This window comes from Fukomys damarensis, unplaced genomic scaffold (assembly GCF_012274545.1).
Source record: "Fukomys damarensis isolate Sample0158 unplaced genomic scaffold, DMR_v1.0_HiC HiC_scaffold_16, whole genome shotgun sequence".
Classification (NCBI taxonomy): domain Eukaryota; kingdom Metazoa; phylum Chordata; class Mammalia; order Rodentia; family Bathyergidae; genus Fukomys; species Fukomys damarensis.
The window spans coordinates 102,771,109-102,789,340 of record NW_022900928.1 but is presented as its reverse complement, the minus strand read 5'-3'; the positions used below and the strand labels follow the sequence as shown (position 1 = coordinate 102,789,340).

The window sequence follows — 18,232 nt, the reverse complement described above, 5'->3', positions numbered from 1 at the left end:
TCCTCTCTATTCCCTGGTCCTCACCACCCAAATCAGACACCCAGCTGGTTCGTCCCTGACGGCTGGCTGCGATTACTGTCCTAATTTGTTCTTTCTTCATCTGTTACAAACTGCCTATTTTCTGTCCCCTCTGATAAACCAGGGGCACTGGGGACTTCTGAAGCTGTTTTTGTAATGAGCAGAAGTGTATTAACTGGAATTCCTGTGTCTGTATCTCTAAAGCCCCTCGTCTGCTCAGTGTGAGATCACCTTCAGGAACGGCGTCATGTCGATGTGCAGCTTGCGTGCGGAAAATTCTTTTCTGTTTGAACACATCAGCTCTTTATTTATACAACTTTGAGGCTCTCCTGTCTTCTGAGCTGTTGCCTCCAAGGGCTGCAGGGATCCCTAGGAGAGAAGCAGAAAGCCTAGCTTTCAGAGGCATGCTGTACAGTGCAACAAGAGCTAGTCCAAATTCTCAATATTTATAACAAGCATATTTTATCATTGCAACACTAATAGTAACACTTATTTTTTTACCGTTGGAGGCACAGAGGGCCCATATATGTAGTGAATAACCTAAGCCTGGTTAATAATTAGTACCCGGAGAAGTGGAAAAAGAGACTTTCCCAGAGTTGCAATTATTTCTTTTAATCCTCATGATAGTCCTGTGAGGTAGAGATGTCACCCCGTTACAGGTGAGGAGACCTGGAGGCTCTGGTAGGGTAAACAACTTACCCGAAGCCACATGCCCAGAGATGACATCATTGCCAAGACCCTTTGTAAAATGAGATTTTTTTTTTTTTTCTGGTACTGGGATTGAACTCAGGACCTTGCACTTGCAAGGCAGGCATTGTGGTGCCACTCAGCTGAATCCCCAGCTCCCCTTTTTTGTTTTTGTTTTTGAGACAGGGTCTCACTATGTAGTTCAGACTGCCCTGGAACTCACTATGTAGCCCAGGCTGGTCTCTAACTTGCAGTGATCCTCCTGCCTCAGCCTCTCAAGTGCTGGGATTATAGGTGTGCAACACCACGCAGGGAAAAATGAGACTTTTGATATTTCTTTTTTTTTTCTTTCTGATACTGGGGATCAAACTCAGGGTCTTGAGCTTTGAGGCAGACACAGTGTCACTGAACTAAATCCCCAGCTCAATTTTTGATATTTCTATGGATCCCTGAATGGTTGCCCGATCAGCCTTGCAGCAAATGAGGTTATTGCAAGATTCCAGTTTACTTCCAAGCTCAAAGTGCATTTGATGTGTTAGGAAGAGTGATGGTGACAAATGTAGCAGAGAGAAAAGGAAGAACTGGCTACAGAAGGAGTCTAGGTGACCTCCCGGAACATGGAGCCCTTCCTGCTGCGCCCACAGTGACGGTGGAGGCTGTGCAATCCCCTCCCTGCCAGACAATGGTGGGCTCCCCGAGTGCAGGAGTCACAGCTGTCCTGTTTCTGTTGTCACCACAGTGTCTCTTCGGGGTTTGGAAATGAATACACAGTTGACAGCATGGATTCTGGAAGTGAGCTGCAGCTCCCATGGGAAGGGCCGAGGAGCACACCTCGCAGGAAGTGTGCAGACTCCCAGAGGCCTGACCTCGGTGTAGCCCTGGCCCCTCATGCTCAAAGAGAAAAGTGATTTGTTCTTTTTTTTGGGACTAGTTTTCTGGGGTCGCATACATTAGTGTGCCATGAGATCACTGGGTGTGGGTTTGATCATTCCCATATTTTCTAGGAGACTAACTCTCCAATGTCTGTCTCTCTGGGCGCTCATAAACTCTTTCTCCCATAACATTTGTCTTTCTTGTAAGCATTCATGAGGAATTAACCATTGCTCTATCCCCACGAGCAGCCATCATTCCATAGAACACCCACACCCTTTTCCTTTGTTTGAAAATGTGGCTGGAGATAAAGACTTTTTTCTGGACAAATATATATCCAATTTCTTGTCATCCCAGCTATATATCTGATTAGCTTTTCTGAGTGAGGCACCCCTTCCCCCTTTCTTGATCAAATGAAACCATTTCTTTCGAGCTCAAACTAGACAAAGCATTTCAAGCTCTCTAGGCTCCACAGTTTTGCATGGATCAGTGGATTGAGTAACAGAAATCAGGTAATACTGATTTGAGGGAAAATGTCTCCATTATCCCCAAAGAAGAATTTGTGTTAGGTTATAGGACAAAAGGCACAGCCAAGACCAGTTCGAAAGGCTGAAACTGCTTTAACTGCTTTGGTGGGGTTCAGATTGAGACTTGAGGGGTTTCCAGGAAAGTTCCTCCTAGCCACTTGACCTGTAAATCTCTCTCTAACAACTGTCTTGACTGCACAGCTCCTCTCCCTAGTGTTAGGGGCTATCAATTCTGGCCTGTTTTCAGTGAAGCCTCTATAGTCATGGGACTATACGGGGTTGTTTTTGCTTATTATGTGCAAATGTTCTAGCAAATAAATGACAGTAAAAGGCAGCACGGGAGATGGGAGTAAAGAAAGGATTAAACGTATAAATAAGATTCTGGGAGACAGTGATAGCAGGGGGAAAGAAGTTGAAGCCAGGAAAGCAAATTATGTGCTTAGGTGGTTTTGCATTTATTCATTAACTTGATATTTACCAAGTGTCTAGCATGCACCACACAAATGAGTGCATGACTAAGCAAGATGATTTTATTTATTTACTTATTTGTTTGTTTATTTATTTTGGTACCGGTGATCGAACTTGGGTCCTTGCACTTGCAAGGCAGGTGGTGGAAAGCAAGATGATTTTAGATGGTGACTCAGCTCTGCAGACAATGCAATGGTGACAGGGTTGAGGGTGATGGACAGGGCTGGCGACCTGCCTTGCAGTTGCTCAGGGAAGACCTCTGGGAGAAGGTGGCATTGTAGCCCAGTGATGAATGATGACTGTGAGCCTGGTTGGACCTACTTTAGCAGGCAGTGTGGCCTGGTTATCAGGATGTTGATCTCAGGCAGGGGAGTTCCTGGTTCTTAGGCCTGCTCTGTTGCAGCCTTCTGGGCTCCATCTCTGACCTGTGAGCACTGCTGTGTTCTCAGCTCATGGACACTCCCAGTTCTTAGGAGTGTTGAGAGTAACGGCAGCAGAAGAAAGAGTAACAAGGGGGCCAAGATCTGCAGAAGTGTGGGAAGGAGAGGAAAACACAAGGCCAAATGAAAGGGCAGGAAAATGGACTGGAGGAGAGCAGAGACACCCGAAGCTGTTTTTGTTTCTTCTGTGCACACACTTTGGTGGGAATCATTTAAAAACTATGGAAAGGTGAAATGCTTAGCAGAAAATCAAATCCCTTCCAGTCACCTGTATTGCACTGTAAATACTTGAATATTCCTGTGTTCTGCTGAAAACACCCAGGAGTCTCTTTTCTCAGTGAATGAAACAATAAAGATTAATGAGTTAATTTGGTAAAGCTGATTCAAATCGCACAGAAGGCATTGCACAAGTACTTGGCATTTGCAAAGTTATTTGACATTTAAAAGGAGATGGCTGTTAATGAATTCAAGGGCTAATCTTATACTTTGACAGAGTGAGCCATGGAAAACCCAGGATTATTATCTTGCTGTAAACATAATGTGATTCAACTGCATAACAAAACTGAGGAGCAATTGCTGTATACAAATACTGCAGGTACACACATACCAAAACTGAAAGGGGAGGCTCATTTATATTTAGTAAATATCTTATCATTTTCTTTCTTACTCTTGGATTATAATGTCCGAACTAGACATGGAGGAACCTTCTCCCCAGGAATATTTCCTCCTTCCCATGTGTGTATTTTGAAGGGTTCCTACCGCGACTGCCTCAATAGAGTCTTAAAGAAAGAGATAAGATTCTGAACCCAGGTGGCCACGTGTCCACCCCTGGGTCTCACAGAGTTTCCCAGGACAAGCATCTGTCCTACAGGCGTCCCCAGGCCTTCCACCCCATGTTTCCCACTTCCTTCTAATTGGGGTTCCCCACCTTGTAGCTGCCGCTCATTGGCTCCAAGAAGAGCTATTGTCCCTCATTAGGGAGGCTGCAACACTCGGCTGTCTAACCGCCTCCCACGCAGCTCACTACCTCATCCTGCCAAGCTCAGGCTGCCAAGAGGCTCTGGGAACCTGAGGCAGGCTGAGCTGCAGGAAGCAAACTGAGCAAGGAAGGGAAGGGCTTTTGTAGCCCAGATCTGAAATGGGAACACACCCCACCATTATCCCACCACATGGGGAGCGTGGGGAGACCTGTGCTAAAACCCTTCAGAGATTTAGCAAGTTGTCACATCAACCTCTGTGCACACAGGGCATTTCTCCCCTCCTGTGAGCAAACAAAAGAGAAACAGTTGGTCTTTCCTGCTGATCACTATTCCCCTCTTCTTGTCTTCTTGTGTTTTTTGGGGGGGTCCCTGAGTCCTGGTGAGGAAGGAAAGATCTGAGAGATTTCATTACCAGGGTGGGGAGGAGGGCTGGGATTCTCAACTCCTCCCTGACCCCCATCAGAAACCACCCCAGACCAAATCCTGGAATGGGCCCTGCCTGCCAGGAGCTTCCTTCCGGCTGAGGGGCCAGGCTAGTCTCCCTGAATTTAGTCTTCTCAGGCCCTGTTATTTTTTCCCATAATCTGTGGACCCAAAGACCCAACAGAAATGGGAACACAGGTGGAGCTGGGTGGAGCATGGAACTCTACTGGCTCCCTGTGACTGGGCTGCTTGGAGGGGTGATCTGAGAGGGACCCCAGCTGTGGCCAAGGGACTACTCCACCATCTCAGGCTCCACTTTGGGCCTCTCTTGATCTTGGTGTGGCTGGCCTGGAGGAGAAAGAGCCCTCCAGTGCACAGGGGATCAGGCAGGACTCTCAGGATCAACCACCTACCCTCCCTGCACTGCCTCTGTCCTGGGAGCAGAGGGACCTGAAGCCACAGTGTGCAGTCTGTGTAGCCATCACCTGGATCCGTCCTGCTCCTCTCGGCCACCTGAACTCCTAGCACTTTTTATGTTCTGAAGATAATTTGGTGCTGGTGAAAAGGGCTGAGTAGAAAGTTTCACAAAGGGTTGGTGTGGTGGGAATACAATGTAATTTTCAGCTCGGGAAGAGCTTTCTTGTTCCCCTCCTGTCAAGAATTTTGGTTTCCTTTCACTTTTTTATATATCTAGGAAAAGAGATCTTTATACCCTCCTGAATGTCTAGAAAGCCCAACAACAAACAAGCACCAGTCTAGGAAGAGAAACAACAATCTCAATTCCTAGTCTTTTTTCCCCCCTGTACTGGGGATCCAACTCAGGACCTTATGCTTACCAGGAAGGTATGGTGCTACTCCCTCCACTCCATCCCTGGTCCTCCTAGCCTTTTTTGAAGGATTCATTTGGTGACTTTTGCCAGGTCACTAAGCTTTCTGTGCCTCGGTTTCTCTACCCAAAAAATGAAGCTCATTACACCATTCTCCTTAAGGAGATTTTGAATAATTAAATGACATTTTAATTCCAGAGCATCTATTATCTGGAAGCAAATCTTACCCTCAAATTCTAATTGATATCCTCCTCAATTTAATTAAGTGCTTTGTTGACACAACAGAAACATTGTTTATTTGTTTTAGCAGGAGTTGGAAGAAAAAACTTCTGAGCCAAAAGAGTGTTCTGTTCTGCCCCAGGGGAGGTAGAAAGCAGTTTTCTAAGAGGGGGGGCCTAGCTGGACTCAGGCTAGAACTGCACCTGTGTTGGAGGAGGGTGTAGCTTTAGATTGGAGACAGGGGTCTGGGATTAAGGGTGGGAAACTGGAACAACTCAGCTTCTTCTAACCCCAAACTTTTGCTCCAGACTGTGTGACTTCTTTGTTTTGTTGGGTCTTGCGAGAGAGTTCCAATGTGACAAGGAACAGACATGGAGTCTCAACTTGCACAGTGATTCCACTGGAAAAGGTTAAGTCAGTCACTGATGCTCTGCTTCCCAGATTGGCCGGTCTTCATGTGTAACTGTGCCCACAGCACAGGGCTATTGCGGAGATTAAGTGAGATAATCCTAAACCCTGCACAGAATAAACCTTAAAACCATTGGCTGTTAGGACCATTCCTAAAGATCCTCTCAACACAACTAGAAGAGAATTGTTGAGACTTGTGGATAGGCACATGATGATTCATTCTACCATTCTTTTTACTTTTACATGTCTTTCCAATTGTTCATAATATGATGAAAAAGGAGTTCACTAGGCAGGCATGAGTTCACTAGCAGTCAACAGATCAATAAATACAGACTCATTAGAGTAAATGATAGTTGTAAAAAGTCAACAAATAAAAGCCTTGATTTTGTAGTTAAAAACAAACCTTTAAGAAAGTTATCAATGTCTAGGGAGTTTGGGGCAGGCAAAGTAATCCTGTGTGCAAGGTTGGACCAGAAGATGAAGCTCTGTTAAATCTTCAAAAAGCCTTTGAATCAATTCCACAACTAAAGCTATTGATAAAACCAGGGTGGAGGGAGGAGTGAGAGCGAGAGCGAACTAGAAGTAAGGGGTCTGTATCCTGGTAAAGTGAGAACTGACGTTAGAAATGAGAAGGAAAGCAGGGCTGGAGATCTGAAGCCCTTCTCTCTTTGGGAAAAAGTGGGAAGTTCACTGGAGGCACGGGGGCTGGCTCAGTCCTGGGGTCAGGACAGAGCCCAGTGACCCTCCAAGTCTGCCCTTGGCCCAGCTCTTCAGAAAGTGGAGAGTCAGGTATGGAAGGCAATGAACAGCGAGGAGGCACTCATATGGGGACAGAGTTGCCAGAAAGACCAGTTGAACTTCCTGTCATCATCACTGATGATAAAACAACAACTGTCAATTCTCTTTTGCAGAATACAGAATTTTTCTGTGAATTTCTGTGGATTTTGAGCTTTCTAAGACATGAAGTCTTTCATGCTGATGAGAATCTTGTTTGTCATTTTAAATTTTTATTTTTTGAGATAGGGTCTTGCTATGTAGCCCAGGATGGCCTTGAACTTGAAGCTATCTTCCTGCCTCAGCCTTCTGAGTCCTGGGATTACAGGTATGTGCCACCATGTCTAGCCTGTTTGTCATTTTAAAAAAATTTAATTTAAGGTCAGGGATTTAGCTCAGTGGTGCCACTGCTTGCCTTCCTAAGCGCAAAGACCCGAGTTCAATCCCCCTTACCCCCCAAAAAATTTTTAAAAAAGATTTTGGTGCAGGGGATCGAACTCAGGGCCTTGCACTTGCCAGGCAGGCACTGCACCACTGAGCTACACCCCTAGCTCCCATTTTTTAAAATGTGATTTCCTGTGCCAGGAACTGTGCTAGATACAAGGGATATACAAAGATTTAGGAAGGATAAAGAAAGAAAAGTCCAACTTTAAAGCCCAGTAGCTTGTTCTTTTAGATGACATTTGCCAAAGAAAAAAGAAAAAAAGAAAAGAAAGAAAAAAGACAAAAAGAACCAGACAACAGGCAATCATATAGTTTAGAAGGACACAGAAGCCAGGTGTGGTGACACACAGCTCAGCATTTAAGCGGCAGAAGCAGGAAGATTGCCATGAGTTCAGGTCATGTCTGGTCTACACAGTAAGTTCAAGACCAGCCTGAACTACATAGTGAGACATGTCTTTAAAAATAAAACACAAAAAGAAGAAAGGACAATGAAAGAAAAAGTGACTTTTATGTCCTTTCACAAATCACAAGTGCATGTGTGGGTTTATTGTCCTGCAGGAGAAAGGCCAACAGGAGAGATAAACACCATCTATGAAGGCCCCTAGGAAACAGAGAGTGCATGGGGGCCTTTTCATCCCAGATCCACTTGTGCAAGAATTACAGGATGCTCTTTGAAATCCAAAAAGGGTAAACTTAGGACACATAAGATCAAATATGAATTTTTGCTGTGGTAAATTTGTGAAAACTGAACTCAAGATATAGCACAGGTGGCAATTGTAGAGCTATGTGAAAAGGAACATAATTCCAGGGTAACAGGATTTAAGGACACTGAAAGTTCTAATCCCCACAAAGCAACCAAACTCAATCCAAGATAAAGCATGGGAGAGAGGCTGTTTGTCTCTCCAGGCTGGAGGTCGGGGGAACAAAGAGGGGAAATCAAGGAGGTGAAGGCTGGGGAGAGATGCTGCTTTCTTATTTTAAACAGAGATGCCACGATTCTTGCGGGGTGGGTGGGTGGGGGTTGGGCATCTAATTAAGGGCCAAGCTTGTTCTTTGAGACTGTTTAATGACAACCTCTTGCGGTGACAGCTCAATTAATCAGAGGCTCAGAGCTCCTCTTGTCCCAAGCTTGCCTAGATGGACCTGGATGGACAAGAGTTTCATATTTGAGACCCTAACTTCAAAACAAAATTTTTTTTTTGGTACCGGGGATCGAACTCGAGACCAAGCTTGTTCTTTGAGACTGTTTAATGACAACCTCTTGCGGTGACAGCTCAATTAATCAGAGGCTCAGAGCTCCTCTTGTCCCAAGCTTGCCTAGATGGACCTGGATGGACAAGAGTTTCATATTTGAGACCCTAACTTCAAAACAAAATTTTTTTTTTGGTACCGGGGATCGAACTCGAGTCCCTGGGCTTGTGAGGCAGGCAGCAGCACCACTGAGCTAAATCCCCAGCGCCTCAAAACAATTCTTTTATTAGTTCATGTTTGCAGTACATAATCACTGCCATTTATCGTAGAGAGTGTGTACATGTACATAACATGTCTTAATGCTTTTTTTGTCCCTTTTCCTTTCCATCCCTCCCCGTTCCCTCCAACTCTTATTCCCCTTCAAATTTGCAAAAGCTCTATTTCCATTTTTTTCTTCAATTCTCTCATTTAAAAAAAATTCCTTTTCCTTTCAGTCCCTCCCCTTGCTCTTGTTCCCCTTCCCATTGAGACCCTAACTTTTCAGAATAAGAAGCAAATTCATTGTCTCTTAGAGTGTTGGAGTCAGAGGGATAAAATACTGAAAAGAGATTGAGACTCTTGAAGAGTAGATTCTGATGGCCCTATTCAATAACCACCCAATGAAAAACCAATTAGTGCTAAATATGTTAAACTAAAAGTAGTTAGTTTAAAAAACAAGGGTGCTATGATGCTGATTCCTGCTTAGCTTGCTGTATACTTATACACCATGACTCCTTGATCATTTTAAACATTTCAAATATTTGATAAAATCAGCTCTTTTTATGATCCATCTTTCTTTTCATAGGTAGAGTCAACAGGGCGAAAAATGGCAAAACAATGAAAAAAAATCCTCGGGAAACAAAACAAAATAAAAAACAAGCAAACAAAACAAATTTAGGCCAGCACATCCTTAATTCCAAGTTAGCCTGACTGCATTTTTTTCATGCATTATTTTTAAGTCTTTTCCTTACAGATACTCAAAAAACCAAAAACACCAAACGGTTGCAATCAAATCCATATATCTTTTTGATTTGCACTTTCAAATGTCAATTTAGTGGTTCTCAGCTGGGGATGATTTTGCTCCCCAGGGGGCATTTAGCTAGGTCTGGAAACATTTTAGTTGTCACCAGAGGGAGGGGTGCTCCCGGCATGACTGTCAGCTGCTCAGCTCCTACGAGTATGCAGAGGAGTCCCTAGAAAAAAATGTCCCCCCAGTTCAATGTCCAGTTCAAAATATCAGCAAGCTTAAGAAACCCTGTGCTGAACTATGAGGGTTAAATCACAATTTCTAGTGTGGACAATCATCATTTTTTAATGCCTGAATTAACCCTCCATGTCATAATTATGTCATAATTTCTCTGATGTTAAATGCCTAGGTTATTTCCAGTTTTCTGGCTAATGGATAATGTTGCTATGGACACCTTCACTCGTATTTTTTTCTGCTGAATTATTTCCTTCAGATAAATTTCTAGAAGTCAGAAATACTGAATCAATGGGTATGAATACTTCTTCACATTTCATGGGTGGCATTGCCATTTTGTTTTACAAAAGAATTGCAAATTCCAATCCCCATGAGTAAGAAAAAGTATCCAGCATTACCAAAGCCTCAGCAGCACTGGATGTTAACATTACAAAATGTGTAAAGAGGCACAAATCTCAAATATGAAATGGTACGTGCAGTTTGCCTCAATATGCATTTAGGTTGCTCTTAAGGATGAATATTTTCCCAAACTTTCTATTCCTATTATTTTTAGAAATATGACTTGTCTTTTGCTTATTTTTTCTGACTGTCAATGTTCTTTTAAAATTAAATGTAATTTTACTGAGTAGAGACAGTAATGTAAAGTTAATGAAATTATTTTACTTTTCTCTTGTCATGTTAGTATTTCCCTCTGGAAGTTTAATTTACAATTTTAATATTCTCTTTAGGTACTGGTCACTCTGCCCAATCCGCAGCCTCTCCACAGAGGCCCTGGGGAAGAAGAAATCTCCCTGGCGTTTGATGTCAGCGACCCCAGAAGGACAAGCGGTGCCGGACTCTGAGGGGTCCCGGGAACTAATCTCCCTTAATGAAACGAAGGCCTGCGGAGCGCCCCGGGCGGGAAGGGAAGAGTTTGGAGGAGAGGACCAAACTGCGAGCAGCTGGGCAGATCTGCATTAAAGAAAGGGCGCCGTCCCTTTAGGATTTCAGAACTGGCAAAGCTCCCTCCATATGCAGCTATTAATATGCAAAAAATGCCTTCATAAATACTTGATTCTGTTCACAGTGGGGAGGCCGTGCATTTGAAAGCGGAAATAGGAGCTTGGAGTTGAGACACGTCTGCTTGTCTCCTCTTTTTTCGTTGCTTTTTTCCACTTCTCTCCTTGCAGTTTTCTTCCCTCTTTCCCCGACCTAACCCCTCTTCCGGACCCTAGGAGGTTGCTAGGGCAGTTACGAGGTCTCCCCACCAGGCTACTCCTTGGGCCCCAGCCGAGGCTGCGCTGCCTCCTTCGTCCTCACCCATCAAGGCTGGACCCACACCCTTCCTGAACCCGGGCGCCCAGAGCAAATTTCCAGTCCCACCAGCAGGGGGCGCCCCGAGGCAGCCCGCAGGGCCGGGGGTCCTGACCCGCCTGTGACCGCTGTCTCGTTCCCTCTGCCTGCAGGGCGGGAATCAACTCCCAGTCTAGTTCTGTGACTAGACTAGTTCTATATGGTGGCGATACCAAAATATTCCACTTTTGGGGACCTCCCCATCTAGCACTGTGAGTAGAACAGTAGAAGTATCCTGTGTCCCTGAGCTACCCCAGGGAAAGGACAGGAGGGACAGGAGTCAATGGGGCATTAGTGGAAAGAAAGGGGCGGCTCTGCTTCTACTGTTTAGGTTCAGTTCTGTGTGACATACTCGTTCCAGAGGAGGAAGACCGCAGCTCTGCCAGTGGCCTATCAAGGTAGGTAACTGGAGTCTGTGGGGCTGAAATTTGTTCCTAAATCCTTTCCAGATGCTTTATAGTAAACATGAAATTAGTCATTTGCATGGAGGAGGCCGAGGAAATAGTTAAAGTGAAGTCAGTGATTAATCTAATAGAAGGCACAGGCTCGAGGAGGGCGGCAAGTACTCCCCCTTCCCCGGCCTATCTTCCGGGAGTTTGGGGCCACGGGGCCTCCCAGACCTTTCCTGGGCTGGCTTCTCTTTCCTTCAAAGGAATGGAGGACACCCTGACTTTTAACAGACCAACTGCTCTGGCAGGAGCCACCCCCTCATTTTACAAATGGGCCCCAGGTAGATGGACTTGCCACGGCCTGCAGGGGAACCAGGATCAGAGTTAAGGCTCCAGATCTGGTGTGCTTCTCTCTAACTGCCAAATTCATATTCACTCCAGGACTTTAATTCAACGTGGTGGAGCCACTCTGGTCTCCTGAGGTGTAGCAGTATGAATCCCTGAGGTGGGCTGTGTGAAGCCCAAGTGTTCAGGTTGTGAGAGGTATTTGCACGGCCTTGAGTTGGGGGATTATCAAAATATACCATTATAGCTTCTTTAGTTATACATTATCTTATTTAAAAAAAAGGTTCAAGATCCCTTATTATAATCAGTATCTCCAAAGCAGACATTAAAAACTGGGAAAGGTGTGCATGCCTATAATCCCAGCACTGGGGAGGCTTAGGCAGGGGGATCTCTGTGAGTTTGAGGCCAGCTTGGGCTACATAGTGTAGTTTGTGGCCAACCTGAACTACATAGTGAGTTCACATCAAAAAACAAAACTGCAGAAAGAAGTACACACTCAAAGAAACGTCACTGTGGTTCTATGGTCCCTCAGTAGCAAGAGGGTGGGGCAGCCAGCTCTTTGACATCAGGGGAGGCCTGAATCCATGCTTGGGGTTCTCAGTGAGGGTTCAATTCCTATCTCAGAGCGCCAGACAGGCGCACCAATGAAAGGAAACCCATTTTTATTATTATTTGTAGAGTTGTGGCAGAGGGAGATGTGGCCCAGAAAGCCAGGGCATGGCTGGAAGCTGGAGATAAGAGAGAAATGGAGATCGAGGCCCAGAGACTGTTGCACAGTAGGAAGAGCCCAAGGGTCCTCTGCAGCCATGTGTGCTGTCCCTGGCTCGGGTTCTGAGTCCCTGGTTCAGCCCCAGGAATCCTCCTGAGTGGGCTCTCAGCTGAGAATCTGAAGCTGGCCTCCGCCTTAAGTATCCACAGAGGGAACAAGCTTGTAAATATTCCTGCACATATGTCCTTAACCACTAATTGATATTCCTAGCCACCCGGAGGAATCCTTTCTTGTCTTCATGACTATCCTTGCATTTTTTTCCTTGATAGCTAATTTTTTGATCCTATTAGGAATGAAAATGTGTGCCTTCCTCCTCAGTGGGTGACACTGTTTGGTGTTTTCTTCTTCCTGTCTGACTTTGCAGAAGTCAGGGAGGAGCCAGCCAACATTGTCGGGCTGAGTTGAGACATTCTAAGTGAAGTGCTGGTCTGCCCACCTTGTGTTACTGAATAGACCACCGAGGCTGTCTCCCAGCAAGCCGAGAAAACAACCCAAGATTTGACACCCAATCAGTACTATACCTGCTTCCCTGTTGTTTGTGTCAAAGGTGAGCTTTCATAAAGTTTCATGTGAAGATCGGTCCCAGATTCAGTGTTAGCTGTGGTGAGAATCAGAAGGAAAAATCATCAAGGTTGTCAGAATTAACTCAGATGTGTGTAAGATTATATACACATTTACACTCACAGCATTCACACTCCCCAGATGACACCCATAAGTTCTTACAGGCACAGATTAAACACCAAGTTACATATAATGTGAAGACCTTATATTCAAATTTAGATTTTTTTTTTAGTACCAGGTATTTAACTCAGGACCTTGCACTTTCAAGACAGGCATAGTGCCACTGAGCTAAATCCCCAGCCCAAATTCAGGTTTTTCTTGTTTCAGTTGCTCTTTAAAAGAACAAAAGTAAATTCTTTGTTCTATTAAAATTCAGGTAAAACTGAAATTAAAAAGGAAATATTGATGGAAAAAAATCTTCTGATGCTGCTGAATATAAATTTTGTATGATCACACTCTGCTGAATAGAAAAATGCTTCCGCAAGCTTCCAGAAGGAGATCAGAGGCTTTCCTTTTCCTCATCACAGAAAAGGCACTACCTACAAGAGACAAGGGTGGGGCTTCAGGAGGAGCCTGTATGTGGCAGGTGCCGCACCGTGTGAGCCTGGTGTGGATGCACAGTCCCCGCGACACTCATGACTGGTGTTGCTCCCCAGGTGTAGGCACTAAGACTGAAAAAGTCACTCGCCCCTGGTTGTATAACTACTGAGATTTGGAGGAAGAGTTTGACCCAGGCTTCTCATACCTTAAAACTCCACAGTGCCAACAGATTTCTTTCTTTTTCTCCTCCCTGAAAAAATAACTGTAATGCTCATAAAGGAAAGCTTGAGGAAAGCATTTGGCTAAGCACATGGTTCTACTGACAAGGATTTTAGTCTCTTCTGTGGGACTGGTGTTGAACAAAAAGTTCCTCCTGTTCTTGGTACTCATAAGTGCTCTTTTAAAAAAGAGCCAACAGCCATCTGTGAATCTGGGTCTTTGTCTTTTTGACCCAAAGCCTGTACTCATCCTCTGTGGGCTGACCTTCCCTCTTCTGTGGTTTCTTAGCTGTCCTGTTTCTGTCCTGTTTGAAGAAGACTTCTGAATAGACTTAGGGCATTTCTTTTTAAAACTAGCTTAGGGGAAACTGAGGCCCAGACAGTGGTTTTATGCAGTTGGCTCAAGGCAGTGCCTGGAGATAGCACAAGAGCAGGAGCCAGGAGCAGATGTTCATGTTAATGTCCGTGCTTTTCCTCTGGGTCGTGCTGCCTCCTGTTAACCTCACTGAACTTGTCCCATCACAGCTGCCTGCTGTGAGCCACCCTCTGGATAGATCTAGCCCTGCAGAACTGTGTTGTGATGAGGTTCACTTCACTGTGGCTTGGAAAGAACCCTGGGTCTCTCAGAAATGAAGCTTATAAATTCTGATGCATGAAGGAAGTCCTTGCAATACCAGAGGAATGAATCAGTCAGCCAGAGTTCAAGAAATATAAACATATTTTCAGATAGGAGACTGAAAAATCGCTTAGGACTTCTCATCTTTTAGGTCAAGACCTTGGTAATTTACTGAGGTGCAAGCTGTCAAGCGGGGGAGACACAACTCCAATGGCATTCCTGGGACATAAAGCAACGGGGGTGGAAAAGCTCCCTCGGAACAATATGGAAGAGCTACCATTCCTATCAAGTCAAAGACACTGACTCATTGACAGTGGGATCTGGATGTGAACACAGCATCAGGCCCTCCTCCCTGCTTGGGAGCTGATGTGACCGTCACAGAATGCACTTTGTGACACTTCTAGGCATGCCCGAAGCTGGGACCTCACAGTCTTTCTGCCACTGAAGAGATAAACAGAAATGCATTCTTGCCTCAGCTGCCCACCATCAGGCCTAGCAGATTTTCAAACACCAGTATTAATCTCACCGCAGGCTTTTAGTAAGGCGATAGCACTGCCACCAGATAACCAGGCCACCTCGGAGGTGACCCTGCCAGAGGGGGTCTCATCCCAAACCTCTCCTGTCTTGTTCACATCCTGGAATCCTTCACCAAACACTCAAAACTTGAAAAGGAGGAAAGGGATTCTAGCACTGACTATGGCATCTTCAACTTTCCTTCTATTTCAATCTGTGTCAACGGTGTTTACTTTCCAAGTTGTTTTAAAGGAAAATGAATTATAGTCAGACTTATTCCCACTGTTGCAGAGTGGTTATTTCCCTAGATGTGGCAAGCTCTGGTAGGTTCTATCTGATATCAGAGTGGAAACTTCACTCCAGAGAAGTCACTATATCAGGCCAGCAGGGCCACCCAGCTCCTGTGTGTCAGGTCTTGATGAAGACATTGGCCCTGTCAGCTCTGAGGTGGCCAAGGATCCCATGGCTGCAGGACAGGACAGTGGCTGTTTGAAGTGCTAGCAGGAGCCTCTCTACATCTCTTTAGGACCTTTCTCCATGTACCATTTCTCAGGGACCCCTGGTGCTTCCTGGAACCTCCATAATGTGCCGTGACTTTAGCATCCAGGAGGAGATGTGTTCTCTGGACACAGAGCTCGGAAAGCACCTCTGTGGGCCCAGAGCATTGCTTGTGGACTTGCTGGCCCCAGACTGGAATGTGAGTCTTGGTACCTTCAGGATTTTGTGTTTTTTGGTCATAAATGGAAAATGCAAATATAAATTCCAGATTATTAAAAAAATTTCCCAGTATAAACCTAACTATAAAAGGAAGGATAATTCTGGTCTTGCTGGCCTCTCCTTAAGGAAATCTAAAAATACTTTATTTTATATGATGTGACTCAGGCTGCCTATGACCTATAGAGTGTGTGCAGTATTATAGTAAATTTTAATCTGCTTATTTAATGCAGGAGACTGAGACCTAAGGAGGCCTTTTGGTATTGTCGTTATCAAATTTTTGGGACAAGATTTAAGACTCTATTCATGTTACACATTTTCCCTTCAAGTCTTTCTGGATTAGGAGGTTGGTGAGAGAGGTGTAGCAGACAGTTATTGGAGACCTGAAGAGATCTCCAGGGAAAATGTGCCCCTGGGGGCTTCTGCTGAGGAGCCAGATGCACAGATCTAGAAAATCTGAGTCAATCTGAATTTAAATGTGGAAGGGCCTAGCAAAGGTGAAGGCAATATTTTCCTTCCAATCTGAAATAACAGCCCTTTTATTTACTTTTATCTTCTTAGACCAAGACTAGCTCGGTCTCAAGGGTCTGGCTTTAGTTTGGGGGATGCCAAGTTCTTGAAAAAGCTCGTAAATTATTTTTTATGAAGAAGTCCAAGGGCACATGGCAGTTTACCAAGCCCCAAACGGAAGCCAAGCTGGATGATGGAATTTAAATTTGAATTGTGCAGCAACAAAACATCAACTACATGAGAACCCTTCCTGTTAGCACACAGCACAGGATTTATAAGGAAACTTGTGTCAGAAGAGCATGGGAGGAAGGAATTAAAAATGAGCTGAAGGTGGATCTACTACGTACAAAGCAAGTAGCTAATTCAATTTAAGTGGAGGCCTCAATTTTCAAGAAAATGCTGTTCTTCGTCCCTGGTTCATAAACACCGTGGACATGGCCTCCCACTCTCTACTTGTCCCTAGGCCAATCCATTCTCTATGGAGGGAGGTGAGTTGTTCCTTTAAAGTAAAGCCTGGTTATGTCAGTGCCTACATAAGCATAACCCCACAGCCATTGGGGTAATTCCTGCCTACTTCCCCTGTGTTCCTCACACTCCTGCTGCACGTGACCTGGGGTGCTCATTACAGGTCATCTACATTTCTCCCCTGCTGCCCTGTCCTCTATCCTTTGTGGGGTCCCTTTCTTCAGGGCATCTCATCCTCCTCTGGCCAGTTCCTACACGTACCCTTAGAACTCTGGTCAAGGGTTGTCACTGTCCCAAAGCCTTTCTGACCTCCAGGTCAAGTTAGGAGTTGCTCATTCATCGTCCTCAACTATTCTATTCTACAAGGCACTGACTCTGTCTCTAAACTGTATTCTTGTGCCTACATACATTTGTTGCTAGTAAGCTAGGCGTGATGGTACATGCCCATAATTTCAGCACTCCGGAGGCTGAGGCAGGAGGATCACCACCTTGAGTTTGAGGCATCCTGGGCTACATAGTGAGTGCAAAGCCAGCTTGAATTATATAGCATGACCCTGTCTCAAATTTTTTTGTTGAAGTTCAGTGAATGAACAAATACACAAATAGGCAATCTCTTTGTGCTTTGTAAAAGAGACATTCTTTCTGTTGAACACATTCTGATGCTGATGGCTATGCTAATTTTCAAATGAGGAGTTGTGAGGAAATAGACAACAGAAAAATTCTTAGGCCACAAGAGAATATGTGAAAGAAGCAAGAGTGACAGAAACTAGCAAGGAAAAAAAGTGCTTAAGAAGAACTTCAAGCTACATTATGGCTGTTTTGGACGAGAAGATAACAATACTTGATGGGAAAAGACACAGAAAACAGTATTTCTAGATTACAAGTTAATGAAAATTGTAATTTTTTTTACCACTCCCCTAGAAGAAAAAATTAATATTTTAAATTGTATTGTAGGTTTACAAATATAGCCCTCTTTCTCACACAATTTAAATTTTTTTTTTTTTTTTTTAGTACCAGGGATCGAACTCAGGTCCTTGTGCTTGCAAGGCAGGCAGCAGCACCACTGAGCTACACCCCCACCCCTCTCACACAATTTTAAAATCCATACCAGCCTTAAAACATATTGTGCCAAATACACTGCAAGGCCCTTTCCTTTCACGAATATCATGTATCAAGTGGATAGTAGACTGCAGCTTTTGGGAGGACCTGTATTGAGAATTTTAGGGATCCTTAGGTTGTGAATACCCTAGTGTATATTGTGTCCCCAGTAAAACGGATGTAGTGCTGACAAATGAGGGAGCATTCTTCAGACTGTTATTAGTGAATATAAATGAAGGCTGATAGTGATTTATTAAACTATTTTTGAAGCCGGGCATGGAGGCACATGCCTATAATCTCAGCACTTGGGACTGAGGCAGGAGGATCATGAGTTCCAGTGTGGCCTGGGCTACGTAGCCAGTTCATGGCCAGCCTGGACTACATAACAAGTCCCTGTCTCGATAAGATAATCAAAGCAAACGAAACACTGTTTTCTTTTTTAGCAGCGCCTCATCAAATTTTTAGACCACTTCACTTTCTCTTGCTTTCATCACCAGTCCCAGAAACTGCCTTATTTTCAGGATAATTTAAAAAAATACGTGTATGTAGGGCCGGGGATTTAGCTCCGTGGCACCCACGCCTGCCTGGCAAGTGCAAGGTCCTGAGTTCGATCCCTGGTACTGCAAAAAAAAAAAAAAAAAAAAAA

General features: G+C 44.6%; 1 protein-coding gene across 1 annotated transcript in view; it reads right to left on the bottom strand.

The window, feature by feature from the left end:
* Nucleotides 1–18,232, bottom strand: part of Kiaa2012 (KIAA2012 ortholog) — a 119,052-nt gene that overhangs the window by 36,570 nt on the left and 64,250 nt on the right. Inside the window, exons 13-14 of the mRNA XM_033764539.1 lie at nt 12,873–12,949; nt 250–387 (exon numbers count right to left, since the gene is read on the bottom strand). Coding sequence (XP_033620430.1) covers nt 250–387; nt 12,873–12,949 — 215 coding nt within the window. The remainder of the gene's footprint in view (nt 1–249; nt 388–12,872; nt 12,950–18,232) is intronic.